Source organism: Seriola lalandi, unplaced genomic scaffold (genome assembly GCF_002814215.2).
Source record: "Seriola lalandi dorsalis isolate HSWRI2012SDOR001 ecotype SW California unplaced genomic scaffold, Sedor1 jcf7180002053690, whole genome shotgun sequence".
Lineage (NCBI taxonomy): Eukaryota > Metazoa > Chordata > Actinopteri > Carangiformes > Carangidae > Seriola > Seriola lalandi.
In genome coordinates, this window is record NW_019524243.1 from 669,199 (window position 1) to 685,252 (window position 16,054).

Consider the following 16,054-nt stretch of genomic DNA (forward strand, 5'->3'; position numbering starts at 1 on the left):
CCCCCCTCAACCCCCCCCCCCCCCCACTAGAAAGTCTTTTCGAGCTTCTTCTCATTTGTTTCCTTTGTTCACTATAGGGCTCATTATTTTGGGCTTTTAATCGCTAAACATATGTGCATTTTAAATATTTTTAAAATGAGAATTTATGTGAGAAATTTTGAATACAAAAATATGTGCAATTATCTGATTATAAAAATGTGTTTAACAGTTTTAGCTTTTTTTTTTTACTTACTAAAAAATGACTTCGAGGGACTGGCTCAGGCTCTTCTTCTTTATGTTTCTACCTTCTTTCCATTTTCCTCTCCTGGTAGAAGCAAATTTTGAGTTGTGTTCGTCATAAGAAGACTTCATTTAGTGAAAACTGGGGTTAATGGGGTCTTCTTGCAGCAGAAATCGCTACAACAATTAGATGTGTGGGGACATACAATCTATGTGAAAATCAATTTAAACCAATCAGGTCCTTTTAAGAGGAAAAGTGTATTTATATCTATCTATTTTTTTTTTCTTTTTTAGTGAAAAATGGCCCATGGTGCCACGACCAAAGTTATCCACCTCAAATGAATGACAACAAAGTTATTTTTGTCATTCCGGCCACTAACTTGGGCCTTGCGATGTAACATCCACTTTCTTTTGTCAGCGGGCATATCCTTTTCCAGTTGCGGTTTTCAGCATAAACAGGAACATACCGAGAAGGAGCAAAGCCAGCCATTTCAGTGCTGTGCTGAAACGTAATTACCAGATCTGGTAAGAACAACAATCTAAACTAGTACGTATTTTAAGACATGCAGCTATAACTAAAATTGGCATAATTAAGACAGCCCTCCATCAGTTTCACAGATAAGCTTTTATCTACTCAAAGTGGACACTTTTGATTTAGACACTGAATGAAGAAATGTTTGGTGTCTGCTGCCTCCTGTTCCTACTGTATAATGAAGGCACACTGAAAAAGGATAATAAGTGGGGTTTTGAGGAGAGAGAAGAGCATAGCATATATTAGAGGCAGGACAAAGCCTCTTTTGTCGTAATACCCCTCTTAACAGCTTCTTTGGCTGTGAGGCAGAGTTCAGGCCCAGGTCTTGGGCTCCTCTTATTCCTTTTGCGTAAGCCCGTGTCTTCCTGCTTGGCCCCTGACAATGGGATAAGTGTTTGTCTCAAGACAAATTGTGCGGCTCCATAGCTGACTGACATCTATGTGTGTCTGTGTGTGTGTGTGTGTGTGTGTGAGTGCTTGAACGCTTGTGTGTGTGTGTGTGTGTGTGTGTGTGTGTGTGTGTGTCCCTGCATGCGCGGCCATGTTTGGTTTGCTAACCAGCAGTTTTTGGTGCCTGTCTCTCCACTCCTCCTCTTCCTCCACCTCCTCCTCCCCCAGGGAAGCAGGCAGGAGGTGGGAAGCAGAAGCGAAGCCATTGTGAAGGGGAAGCCACTGGCCTCTTCCTGTTATGAGAGGAAATGCATACAAATGTGCTTCCTGTGCGTCCGCCCCCTCTCTTCTCCCTCCTCCTCCTCCTCCCTCCCCTCCTTCTCTCTCCCCTCTCACCCATGTGGCAGAGAATCAGCCACTATCCCTCCTTTCTTCTCGTCCCTCTGTTTATCCTGGGCGTTTTTCTCCTTTTCTGCTGGAGGAAATGTGACAGGTCAATTGTGTAGCGCAGAAGTGATTATCTCATTTTTAGAAATTATTTCTTTCTTTTATTGGCCATTTTCCAGTGGCAGCATACATATAATTTAATATAAATACACAAACATACATTTGTAGAATGAAGATAACGAGTGAAAGATGTAAGAAAAGTAAAAAGGAATTAAAACGAAAATTTTTCAAAAGAGAAAAAGAGGCGCTGAAAGGGGACATGATGGTGACATACTGAGGTGTTTACAGGGGTGTGTACATATGTCTGAATCTCTCTTGGGATGGGGTTGTGGAGGAGGATAGGGGTGAACAAGTCAGGCTTGTGTGTCACTATGAGTCTACAGTATGCTCACTATGAGTTAGTGCTCATTATGTGCCAAAGTAATTGAGAATTGTACTAGATAACATGCCCGCAGGGGTTATGGAAGGGTATTTTGTTCTCCTTCACAGAGTTGAAGAAAGAATCACAAATGTTGCTTACTTATTATGGCCATGAGCTTTTCCATAATTGAGTAATTTCTTAGAAGGTTAAGTTTTTGTTGTAAAATTTGGTTTTAATAGACATTTCTATGCACAAATATTCAAGGAGACTGAGGTAGTCAGGCCAATTTTTTTAAATGATTTATTTTTCGTTGTAGTAGATGCAGAACAAAAATTCATACACTGTTCTAGAAGCATAAAATGATAGTTTGAGAGTTTAAGTGTCCCATTATACCACGATTTAGTCTGTACCTCAATAACCAAAAATGGTCAAATAAAGTGTCTATGTGTGTGTGTGTGTGCTCTCATGCTCTCTGTGTGTCTAACAGCACCCACTGACCAAAGAAAGAAAGAGTGTACCCACACTGACATATGTGATTTACAGTGGGTTTCTTTGGTTTAACAACAAGGACAGGGCCTTACTCAGTGAGAAAGAATTTGGTATTGTTCAATTTAATCCAGCAGCTATACACAAACATCACAATTACACTGTAGGTGCTTGAAAAAATTAAAATTAGAAACTATAAGCTTTTCAGTAACGAGAAACTTTCTCTTTCCTGATCATTCGTGTTTTTCTATTCAGATATTCTATGTTTTTAGATCACGTGTACCATTCATAGCATCTGTTTTTACCCACTCGGAGTGCAGCGCAGTATCTCCTCAAAAGCGCACCAGTTTTAGTTTACAGCTCTCTGTGTGGGCCGAGAGAGCTGTTTTGAGCTTGCACAGGAAAGGCCAGTGGTGACATCACCAGCATGAATGTTGATGGGCTGAAAGGGTCACATGATGGCATCATGTGAGGCCATGAAGTCACTACAGATTCGCCTTGATCAGTGAAATTGAATACTGCACATAAGACCTGCATAGCTGAGACACAGTACAAATTAGCACATCCCACATCATGTTGTCACCATCAAGTTAGCATTTATGTGCAAGCCAACTGTCTTTTAAATGTATGTAGTTGTTCAAGCAGGCATGTACTGTATATATGTTCCTGTGTATTTATGGATGTGTGTGCGTAGCATTTGTAATATATGCGATTTGGAGGTAGCAGGTTGTACGTGTCAGATTGAGATGTGGGGGTGCAGTGTGAGATTTATGTAGGTGTTATTGTTTGGTCAGTTAAGGCTTTTTGTAATCACACTCATTCTCTGCCGGTGGTGTTCTTCAAGTCAGTCTATGTGTGAATTATAATATGTGGGAAAATGCATACACAGATCCTCTTTGAAAGTGTGAGGCTCAAGGCAACTTTGATTTGATTCTGCTCCTTTTTTTTTTGACATTTTGGGAGGATGAGTGTAATGAAATGGTCGTGGGTTTGATTCCCTGGACCGGCATGAGAAAATGTGGGCAAGATCCATTCCCCCACCCCCCCATCACCCCCAACTGCTTCCTGGGTGCTGCAGCTGTGGCTGCCCACTGCTCCAGGTGTGTGTGTGTGTGTGTGTGTGTGTGTGTGTGTGTGTGTGTGTGTGTGTTCACTGCTCACGGATGGATAAAATGCAGAGGTCAAACTTTTCCGTGTAAAACATATTTGGCTCATAAAGGACTCTTCTTCTTCTTCATCTTAAAAGTTGCTTATTACCTTACACTGCACTGTTTGTTTGTGTGTGTGTGTGTGTGTGTGTGTGTGTGTGTGTGTGTGTGGTTGTTTGCGAGTGGTCCACTAATACGTGAGTGATCTGAGCCAGCATGTGGACCTCTGGGACTCACAGCCAACCCAGTGTGTGTGCCACGTGCCACCTTCTGAAACATTAATGGCCCCAGCAGAGTGTGTGACTGAGTGAGTGGGTGATAACGGAGCTGGGCCGGGAGCTAGCTGTGTCCTGCGTCTGCCCCTGGTGCCCCTTGCATCAAAACACCAGGGGAAGACAACACTCCACATGTCCTGTTCCTGAATAGTTTGCTTTGACCTTATGTCCTACAGTCCTGTCATCTTACATACTTGCTCATGTACGACTTGTACTGTAGCTCTGCTGCTGTACGGCTGGCAGACCCCCTTTAAGGTGCTTACATTTCAGTTTTGGGCGGTACACCTCAGAGTGGGTCGGATATGACAATTAATCTTATTGTCACAAGATGCCTTTTGATCTTACAGCGTTAAGAATAAGGCTTGTTTTTTTTCACATTTCAGTTTCACAGTGTAAATGTCAGCATGGTATTTAGAGCCCAGGGGAGCTTTTTCTCCTTATGCAGGTGGTGAATCAGATGAGTGTTTGTGCCGAGGTACAGAACCTGACATTGCACACACCGGGTTTTCAGGAGTCAGAACTACGTACGGGTCTCTTGTTTCAGCCTCAGTTGTCTGACAGATTGGCATGTCGCGGTGACATCACTAAAACTTTTAAAGGGGGGGGGGGGGCTGGTCCAGGATACTGCAGTTCGTGCAAGGTTTTACGCACTCTTAGTCGAGAGGGCGACAGAGAGAAAGACAGGGTGGAGGTGAGGCATAGTTTGATGATATTCAGTTTCCCTGGTGCATCCTGGAAGATATGATTTCAGGTAATCCAAAACTATCTATCAATATCCATTCAGCCTGAGCTCCTCTTTCAGGTTTTGAAGTTGTAAAGAGAAAATGTGAAGGGCAATGCATGATAGATTTATGCTACAAATCTATTCATGCATTATATCTACTACACACAGAGATCTCTTGTTTGTAACGGTCCATATAGCCTACAGTTATTGTCTTTATCATTGCATTCAGTGCATGTCGGGCTGAGAGTAAAGAGTTTTCATTCTGTAGTTTTTGGCCCACTTAAGTGTCAGAAGAGAATAGACAAACATGCAGTTAATCAACAAACCGAGATCATTAGCTACCAGCTGGGCACAGCTCTGGCAGTATTTCCTCTTGGTAAAAAGCTTTGTCAGTACAGATCTCCAATGTACATAATACTCACAGTCACAAACAAAAATAAAATACATTTAAAAAAAAGCAGTGTTGCTTAGAGAGGGAAGCTGGCAGAGGCACATTTTCTCTTTTTTTCCCATACAGCCAAAGAGCTTGCACACATGGCTTGGAAAAGAAACCAGGTGCAGCTCACTGGAATTAACTCACTTTCACTGCTCTAGTTTTGATCCAAACAATAGAGGAATAGAGGCTGTTCTATTTTGACAATGTGGGCACTTGTATGCCTGTCTTATTAAAGGTCTTGGGCCTCACTTGCACCAAACACAGAGAGAGAGAGTGAGAGAAAAAAAAAAGGCCGCATTACAGGGGACACTTTTTGTGGTTTATGTTGAGCTCGTTGTCACTATTTGAGCGCTCACAAACAACTTGAAGCACAGTCAGGGAACCCATCCGTTATTTATATCAATGGCTTGTTGTTCACTATGAGAGGCAGTTAATTGGGCAGCAGGACAATGTGGGTTAATATCACTATGAGAAATGTGTGTGTCTCAGCAGTTTTTTAAAGATTAAAATAGTTATAGGTATGTGCATTTCTGTTGTGCAAACCATTTGAAAGGGACGATTTAACCTGACATATGTTCCATGATGAACCTCTGCACGCTTTGATGTACAAGCAATAACTGATCTTCTTTACCGTTATCTGTCTGAGACAGAGTATTTTCAGTTCCTTAAATGCAAGCCCAGCTTCTTTTTTTTTTTTCCTGGTATAGTGGAGGGACTGTTACAGTCAGCTGGTGTTGAACCTTCAGCAGACATCACTTTCCTTTAATACTGTTTTCCTGAGAACTGCTCATTTTAAAGAGGAAAAGTTATTATGTCAGATTTCAATTTATTTCCCTCAGTACAGAGTGAGTTAGAGTAGGGTGAGGGGATTTTTCTGTTGTAGTTAAATGATTACCACAACTCAGGTCAATCAGGATGATTTGATTATAAGGGTGCTACTGAAAATTCATGCGTGAACATAAATCTCATTTATTGCCTCTGCTAATCTTTATCCGCTATTTTTTGTTTCTTTTTCCTAGGTGACATTTACAAAGCGAAAGTTTGGCCTGATGAAGAAGGCGTATGAGCTGAGTGTGCTGTGTGACTGTGAGATTGCCCTGATCATCTTCAACAGCACCAACAAGCTGTTCCAGTATGCCAGCACAGACATGGACAAGGTCCTGCTTAAATACACCGAGTACAACGAGCCCCATGAGAGCAGGACCAACTCCGATATTGTGGAGGTAAGTTACGAGAAAACACAAACGGCACACATGCATGCGCACACAGATGCACTGGAGCACACATGCATGCACAGCAACACAAACACTCATGCAAACACACAGAAACGCACAAGCAGACAGATGCTTACAGCATTGGTGACTCATTCAGCAACCCTTACTTCTCTCTTTTGGTCTTCACACCTAGCATGGTGTATGAAATAATTGCCTTCATAGTTTGTTGGTCTTCCACAAGGTCACTTTTAGAAAACTAAAAAGTATTTTAAGACTCACTGAATGTCATTAGCTTCATGAAAACATGTTTATTAAATTGTGTTGTGTGTACTTTGTAATATAAAAGAGGTAGCCTACATTGATTTGGGCCTTTCAGACCGTCCCCTGTGGTGTGTAATCACCAGCCTCTGCCCTTTGGTGTCTTGTCACCATTGATGTGCCTCTTAGAGGAGGATGTTGATCTGACTTGCTTTGGACACATGTCGCTAGTGTGGCTCAAGGCGATGGTAAACAGCGCTGTCAGGCCAGCCAGTAGGCAGGTAGATAAAGCAGGAAATGACGCTGGCACCCTCCAGGATCCTTAAGCTCTCAACATGAACCTGTTATGTAACATTCACACTGGAGCTCTGACAAACCTGGTGGGCCACACACACAGACATGCACGCATTCATGCAGAGTCTATCCCTTTCTCTTGCGCACCTACATTTACACTCACGCCAAGCTGCTGCTTGCTGATTAAACTGCACCTGTGACACAAAGTAATATTGAAGGAATAAATGGTATCAAATGTATGAAAAATGTCACTGTATATTAAGTATTCTCTCTTTGCTTGTTAAATATGCAAATCCATATTACATCATATTGAACATTCTAGATGCTGTCCACATATCATTAATGTTTGCCTGTTTTTTTATATATATTTCATGATTCAGACACAATATTAACACAAGTGGAACAATTATTAGACATAGTTTTAGAAATTTTAGAATTACGTTTTGCAGTATATGTGGTAAGACAGATACAGTTTTTTTTTTTGCAGCTTAGAGGTCACACAAAACCTCAGCTGTGTCCATATGTACAGTACCTCCTTGTTTTTATTGTTTATGCATGCTCGGCACCTGATGGCAGCATGATGTTAATTTGTTAGGTCAACTTGGTCAAAATTTATGCAAAACACTATAAGTTTGTCATCATCAGCTCAGGGTTTAATAAGACTGAATATAACAAAAGAGAAGTGGGGACCAATGAGATGTAATGAAAGTATTTTCCTGCCCCACACACACACACACACACACACACACACACACACACACACACAGACACCTATACGAGCTGGCTGGCCAGTCTAACACAGGATCAAACAGCATAGGACATGTTTTTTATCTTTTCATATGGGTGTTGGTGGGCTTGTTGCCCGCCCACGGGTGGACAGACCCACCGGGAATACTCATATTCCAGATGGCACTCTGCCCCTGACTACAAACCATTTGAATTTACACATTGATATCAAATATGTTGCACTTGTGGAGAAATGTGGCCATAAAATATTTTCTTCCTTTATGCTATGTATATAATTACAACTCCCTTCATATCAAATTTGATAGTTTTAAAAAAACAGCATAAATAAATGTATTGCAACATATTGCAAACTACACATTTGCTATTGACATTATTGCTTTTGCTCCATCGCATTTTCCATTTGGTGCAGTCAAATATGTAGTGTGTTAATGTAGCCCATACATCAAGTGATGCAGCACTCGACATATGCCTAACCTTAATGATGAAAACAAAGAGAATGGACTGTGTCCATTATCATGGACAGTATTTAGAAGCAAAAATAAATCCACTAGACACAACATAACAACTTATTCTCTTTTGCAAAACAGCATGTATAATTCATATTATTAGGGCTGTTTTTTTTCAATTTATTAATGTGATCAAGGCTGTAACTTTTTAAGCTCTGATTCTTTAAAAAGAAAAACAACATGAAATCAGTTTTGTCGTAGTTATAATATGTTGTTCTATGCTAAAACATTACATAATCGGCAAAGCTATATACATCTACGCTGTGTGCCCAATGTTTAGTTTGAGGCAATATATCAGAAGGGATAAAAAATAATCCTCTATGCATTATATCATTTACATTAACCCATTTAGCATCCACTCATATTCCCAGTGTGCCTATAAGCACTGGTATCCTTTATGCACCAAGCCCTTCAGCCACCCTTCAGTCAGTGTATTACCCTGCCCCAGCTGAACCCATGAAGAGAGCCGTCACATGTTTCAGCAAGTGCCTGTGACGAGAGCTGCCTGCTTTGAAGCTCCCTCTTTTACTGTGTCTCCATTATAGAGCAGAGGATGGCTAACGTGTAAACAGCCGTGTCAGGGGAAGACGCTAAAGAGCCTAGTGGGGGAGAGTGCTGTGGAGCACTACCTACACTGTGATCCCTGGAGGACTCAGGCTCCGCATTCTCTGAGCGACTCACAGTGGGGGAAATCGATCTGAAGGGGCCTTCAGCCTTAGCTGCGGCGTGCTAACGGGATTGGCCACAGGGCTGACACTAGCACGTTTAGCATGGATGGGAGGAGGGTGTACGGAGAGGAGGGGGTAGCAGGGGGGATAGGACAGAGGGGGAGTTGGATGTCTCCTGCCGGGCCTTGTGTGCCGCTGCTAGGCTACGTCACAGGTGCAGGAAGGTGGGTGATTGTGTGTTTAGTTGGGGGGGGGAGGGTTTGAAGTGAAGTGGACTTCCTGTTGAGATGGCAGGATGATGAGGCGGAGATCAAGAACAAGATGAAGGGCTGGATTTAGGGGTGACGACAAAATCTAGGTTCCCCCACAAAGGAATAATAAAACTTTAAATATGCCATCTAATATGTGACTTATCTAATTTCAGATTTGTAGAGAAGCTCTTGCCTTTAGAAGTACACAGAAATGCATGCATCTCTCTTACTCTGTTTCTGCTGTGCCTGAAGGTGTAGTGGGAGGAGAGGCAGAGGTAGGGGAGCGGAGCTCAGAGTGTGGGCGGCTGGCATAGAGGCCTGCTACATTAGCAATAAAGCTCTATGTAATTAGCATGTCTTTGGTTGATAATTAGCGTTGTTGAGAGAGTGGCACTGAGAGCGTTGCACAGCCTCTCTAGCTACAGCATGTTTACAAGAGGCTGGAGGGCTTTTCTCTCTCTCTCTGTCTCCCTCACTCTTTTTCTGTCTTTCTTTTTTTTTTTTCTTCATCCAGTTTTTCATTGAACATACGGTATTTCTAAGATAGGATTTTTTTGCATTATGTTGAATCTATGTATGGGTCATTTAGTGTATGTATGTAAGAGACAGGAAGAGGGGGACAGAAAGAGACAGATAAAGAGAGATATATATAGAGAGAGGAGTGGTAAAGAAGGTCTTGATGACTCACTTGAAAACCGTCTCAGCTGGGAATGACACTTCCACAAATATCTGTGAAAGCAAAAGACCAAGGAACCAAAGCTAACCCTCCTCTGAGCACAAGTGGTAAAACAAAAGAAGCATTGCCAATTGAAAACAGCTAGTTATTATTGTCACATTCACAATGCATGACACCCAGACACCCATAATAATCAGATAAATACAGTGACAATTTCGATGCAAACTGAGGACATGTTTTTTTTTATGTTTTGAATGCTTCCATTTAATCTCAAGACACACACATATTGCCATGTGGGATACCTGAACTCACAGAAGCCCCCTGTAATAAAACATGTACTACACTGCGTGATCAGCTGTTACACAAACAAGTGGGAAGGTCCTCTTAATTCATGCTAATTGTTCAAAGAGACATCTAAGCTCATCTCGGTTCTCATGGCTTGATGAAAGCAAAAACAGATCATCCAGTGATCCACCATCACTGGATGTCCAAGCGGGGTCCAAGTGTGTTGTCCTGGCAGGTCTACAGTACACTCTGAGTCTGGCTCCAGATAAAACAGTCAAACACGCAGATAGATTTCCTATACTCAGTGTCTGCCAGGCCGGTTTCCTGGACATGTGAACAGCGTTAGAGGAGAAGTGGGAAGCTGTGTTGGGAAATGACAAGAGAACAGATCCATCTCTCCTTTTTCCTATTTTTTTTTATTCCTGTTTAAGAATAATCACTTTGAGCTCTTATTGGTGATTTATTATGCCAGTATGGGGGTTGTTAATTGCAATAGCGCATGAAAGAGTCCTTTCTTTCCCCTCCCGATGATGGCAGATCAAGCCCAAACCTAAGCAGCGCTGGCTGGCTCTTGCTGTGATTGAACAGCCCCAAATCCAACAACACACTTGGGCTGTGCCAAATCCCTGTTCCACAATGTGTTTGTTTTCCCCTCTGTTGAAACAAAGAACACAGGTTTGTGAAACAACTAAAGGGTTAGCGAGCGAGCTGTGATAGGGAGCTATATCCCCGCAATGCCTGGATATAACGTGGATATAACGGACTGTAAGGAGACAAAGATGCTAGAAGGTTTGTGTGTATATGCATATACGCTATAAGCTATTGCGCTTACGTGCACACACACAAAAGTGGCCCGTGTAAGTGTGTGTTGGCTGCACTGCATGGGTGCATGCGCGTATACATGCATGGTGACAATTGGTTTGAGCCCTGCAGAGCTGACGGCATTGTGATGACCTCAGTCGGCACAGCACACGCTGATGCCATTGGCTCAAGTATCACATGGAATGGCACATGGCTCTTGGTACTGACCTGCCTACTTGCCTACCAACCAGAAGAAAGGCCGTTGGCCAATCCCATTTCCAGCAGATTAACCTAATCTCAAAGTTCAGCTCACCCTGTAATCTTAAACAGCAGCAGCAGCAGGGACCTGCCTCCCCACCTATCCTCATCTCGTTCCTCTCCCTTCTCCTCTCCTCTCTCTCCCTCTGTCCTCACCTAGAAGGAACTACTGAATGAGAGGGGGAAGGGGAGGGACAGAGGGATGGATGAGTGCGAGAAGAGAAGGAGGGAGGGAAAGAGGGATGGAGGGAGGAAGGCTGGTAATTATTTCCAAAGGTCATTCTGTTAATGACTACCCGCTTGGCTAATGAGATTCAGCAAAGCTCCCTCACCATGTTTCACCCTGCGTATGTTTCACCCGTGTGCCGAGATGTGTGAGAAGCACAGGTGTGATTTCAGCCCAGTGACAGTCCACTGGAGGGAGGGAGGAAGGGAGGGAGGGAGGGAGTGCGAGAGGAAGGGAAAGTGTGTGTGTGTGTGTGTGTGTGGGGGGGTCACTGCAAGCCTTTCACAATGTTGTTTCATTTGGCAAAAAACCTTGATTTTCCACACATTCTAAATTCTACAGAGACTAATTTGGTTGATTTCACTGTCATTTACCTTAAAAATGTCCCTCTTTATTCAGTTAAATGCTGTTTTTTCTGCTTTCTCATAAAATTCTTGCAAGTCAACAGGACATGTGATCTCCCTCTCTGAAGTGCCAGTGTGCTAATGTTCTGCCTCGCTCTTGTGAAAATATTTTCCAGCATGTGTGCTATTCTATATGCTTATTTGGTTTCTAAACAGCATGGAGAACATTAGCCTTAAGGAGTTTTCTGTGTTGATCAGCTCACTGAATGACTTCTTCTCATGCCTCTCAAAGGCTGTATAATTACTCCGGCTTGAATGCCTTCACTAATTTATCCTCTTTGACTTTTACATGCGTTTGCATCCAAGAGAAATAAGGGAGTCATATCATATCTCCTGTCCTACAGTTGTCCACAGTAATTTCACGTGGAGTCGTTTTGAGGTTTTTTGGATAGGGTACATGTGGTGTAACATGGGGTGGAGGAAGGGGGTGGGGTTGCCACGGCAATCACAGTGCCTCAGTGTTTACTAGTGAAGAGAGAGATCGGCAACATGGCTTGTTTTTCCTTGTGAGCTGAGGATTAAGGTCTGAAGCTGCTTTGACTGACTAAGTAAATTAACCTTGTGACATTGGCAAGCTAACAGTACAGCAGTTTGTTAAAACAAAGACTGATGACAACCCACGTACATGATACAGCACATCGTCAAAAAAAGAAAAGAAAAAAAAGATGTCATTATATGGGGTTGAGTATGTTAATTACATGTTGAAGAGTGAGCGAGAGAAATTGTACCACTATCGATAACTTTTCACACACACATCTTCAGTTCATACTTTCCATTGACAGTGTCAACAACAGTGGAAGTCTTTCACAGAGTTACAAACAAGCTTTAAGGTTGGTGGAAAAAATAAACTAGCTACATATCATATACAGCGACAAAATATTCAGACCCCTTAACTTTTTCCACACTCTATTGTGTTGTACATTTAAATTTACATCAATTAGAAATGTCATCAATCTACACTTAAAAAACCCGTAATGATAAAGTGAAAGCATGCTTTTAGAAATTTTTGCAAATGTAGTAAAAATCAAAAAGTTGAAATGTCTTATAAGGTCTCACAATTCACACTGCATGTCAGGACAAAACCCAAGCCATGAAGTCCAGGGAACTCTCCGTAGACCTCTGCAATAAAATTGTGGCGAGGCATAGATCAGGGCAAGGGTATAAATCCATTTCTGAAGCTTTAAATGTTCCCAGGAGCACAGTGGCCTCAATAATTGCGAAATGCAAGAAGTTTGGAACCACCACGACTCTTCCTGGAGTTGGCTGTCCAGCCAAAGTGAGAAACTGGACAAGAAGGGCCTTGGTGAGGGGATATGACCAAAAAACCCAACAGTCACTCTAACAGAGCTGCAGATGTCTTCTGCAGAGACGTGAGAACCTGGCTAATACCATCTTTACAGTGAACCATGATGGCGGCAGCATCATGCTTTGGGGGGGCTTCTCAGCGGCAGAGACAGGGGGACTGGTCAGAATTGAGGGAAGGATGAATGCAGCCAAATACAAAGAGGTCCTTAAAGAAAACCTGCTCCAGAGTGCACAAGATTAGACCGGGGCTGAAGTTGTAAACGCTACGAAAGGGGCTCCTACAAGGTACTGAATTAAGGGTCTGAATACTTTTGTGATTGAGAGATTTCAGTTTTGAATTTTTTATAAATTTCTAAAAACACGTTTTCACTTGGTCATTATGAGTTATTGAGTGTAGATTGTTTGGCAACAATGTCAACTTGAGCTGTTTACAATTAAATCAACAACACAATAAAGTGGCCAAAAAGTGAAGTGGTCTGGAGCCACTCCACATGTGAAACATCTTTCTGGTGTTCAAAGTGTCATGACTTTCACCAACAGAGACATGCCTTTGTCCTCCTCCTCTTCCTGTCTACACCCCGCTCTTTCGTCTTCGGTTTGGATTTGAAGCTTCATATGGAAAAAGTGTTTGTTCTAACGCATAGAAAAAGGTGATAAGACAAAAAGCAGAGAGCAAAAAAAGTGAGAAATAGTGGTACATGGTTTCTGTATTCACTTTTTGCCACTATATTTCCCTCACACTTCTGCATAATTGGCAACATGTACTGAACTCACCACATAAAACCTAGTTTGTTAGATGGTCAAAATAAAGCACCATCCCCAAAACAACCACTTCCATCATCTTGTATTTGATGTACTCTTTTTCTAATAAATGCCTCAAAAAGTGGTAGTGGTCTAAAAATAGTCTGTGGTGAAGCTAAAAATAGTTCCCTAGCTGGCGGTCCTCGCTGGGAGAGGGTAGAAGAATAGGTTTGGAATCTCTCTCTCTCTCTCCCTTTCTCTGTCTCTCCCTCTTTCACCCCCCCCACCACCACCACCACCACCACTTCCTTGTGCCTGAAACAGGGTGAGTGGGGGTTGTTTTTGAAACAGAGGAGTGAGTAAGCGAATTGTCAGGGTATTCATTCAGCCTCCGTCCCTCTCCCTTTCCCTCTCTCTCTTTCTGAAGATCGACCATGAAGAGTTGCCCTCGGCGACCACATGCATAAGACCATCAGTGTGAGACCCTGCAGCGCCTATAAACATTTGATCCCTTGGATAAAGAAGTCTCATATTATTTCACTTGTTTTTCTCCCCTGACACTTTTCCAAACAGAAGCTTCTTGACTGGTTATTTTCTACTTTTTTCAGGGAAAATAAATTTCTGGAAAGTTAAATTATTGATGTCAGTAGGATTAAGTGGATTTTATTCAACAGGTCTTCCTATGATACAAGTAGTTAACCCTGAGAGGTGTCACCCTCACACGACCAAGTTAGTCTACTCACACAGCTGAACCGTACGCGTCTGCTCTAAGTTTTAAGCTGGCACACTGGAACACATCTGTCTGCGGCGCCAGCCTTAGACATAAAGAGAGCAAGTTAACTGAGTTCATATTTTATAGACTATATGCCTCTTCCACTTTTTAAGACTTTTTAAAACAAGATGACAGATAATGTATATGATCTACAGGCTCAGCATTTTATTCCACATCAAACGCCCACTACCCAGAAAAGCAGAACCTCAGACAAGAAACTAAGTAGCACTTGGATCTCTGTCGGAGGTGTTTTTTTTTTTTTTTAAGGTCAGTATACTGAAGCGGAAGTCTGAGGTAGTCACACAACAACAAAAGGGAGGTTTTAAAAATAGACTGTTTGAAATGTGCCAATATGTGGTCCCTGTGGTGTGGAGCGGTGAAAAAGGCAGGCCACTTCTGAGGCCACGCTGCCAAAAGGCAATGCTTTTCCACTACACAGCCCAAAACAATTCACGCCAGCCATTAAGATGAAATGATGCCTTGTTCTTTGAAACTATTTGTGGAAAATTCAGAATAATGAAGATCTATTTTTATAGATGGCATTCCCTGCCCTGCCTGGAGCCCCCCCCCTCCCCCTCCCCTCCCATGATTGCTGCTTTGGGCAGGGTGTGGAAACTCAAGGTCACAGTATAGAGGTCACCCGGCTGGTCATTGTTACTCAAGGCCTCCCTCAGGCTCCCTTTTCCTGCCGTGGCACCACGCGATAAGAGACAGAGAGACAAAAGACGATAAGTGACGATTCGTGCGGGGACAAAGAAGGAATAGAAGGTGGCTGGAGGGGGACTTGAAGTTTAACCCATTGCCGCCCTCAAAGAACTGGAGTCATTTAGCCGAGGCTACACGGTTCCTGTCTGATGATAGCTTTAAGTATCTAACTAAAAGCTTTATTGATAATGTCACAGTGCAGCCACACAGTGACATGTGTGACATTACATAAACAGCTTATATGGCATTACATTGTATGGAACAAGTAAAGCAACGATGTTTTCCACACACAATTCAGCCTTGGCAAATTGATTATAATGTTGAATCAGAAACACATAAAGACAAATTCCCATTTCTCTCATTTTAATAGAGACGTATTATGCAACTGGAGTGTAGACGGGATGAAAGATGGGAAGGTTGGGGCCGCAGACATAAGTGCCCTCTTTATCCAGTTTCACTGAGCTGGCATTGTGTCTGATAATGTCTATCTGGGTAATTATACAGTGTAGTGACTAGTCTGAATGACCACTTTGTTCCCAGGGCTGGGATGCTGCTGTAGCAAACAGTGTTGGATTCTGACATGTGCTTAGTGTGTGTCTCTTCCATATGGGAAACACTGCACCATCTGGTATTGTGCTGTGTACTGGCTAGCTAAGACTGCCTGTCTGTGAGTGGGCTCTCGTCTGCAGTGGGCTCTTCGTAATGGTGATTTTAGCACATTTACCGCCACCATGCCACAGTTTGGAGAAATGTGGAGGCACCTTGTTGTGCACCCTCTCTTCCCGTCTCTCTCACTTACACTAACACTTTTCTCTATTTTTGCTCTATTTCTCACTCCCTTTTTTTTTTAAATGTTTAGTCAATCGAGTAATCCCTAGACAGATAGTAATTACAGTTAGCCAGTGCGATTCCAGAACACACGACC

The 16,054-nt window shown here is 42.6% G+C and overlaps 1 protein-coding gene across 12 annotated transcripts in view; it reads left to right on the top strand.

The window, feature by feature from the left end:
* The window catches only part of mef2cb (myocyte enhancer factor 2cb), a 74,531-nt gene that overhangs the window by 36,495 nt on the left and 21,982 nt on the right, over positions 1–16,054 (top strand). For all 12 annotated transcript variants that reach the window (XM_023401545.2, XM_023401548.2, XM_023401547.2 and 9 more), the window contains one exon: positions 6,038–6,241. In XM_023401545.2, coding sequence (XP_023257313.1) covers positions 6,038–6,241 — 204 coding nt within the window. The remainder of the gene's footprint in view (positions 1–6,037; positions 6,242–16,054) is intronic.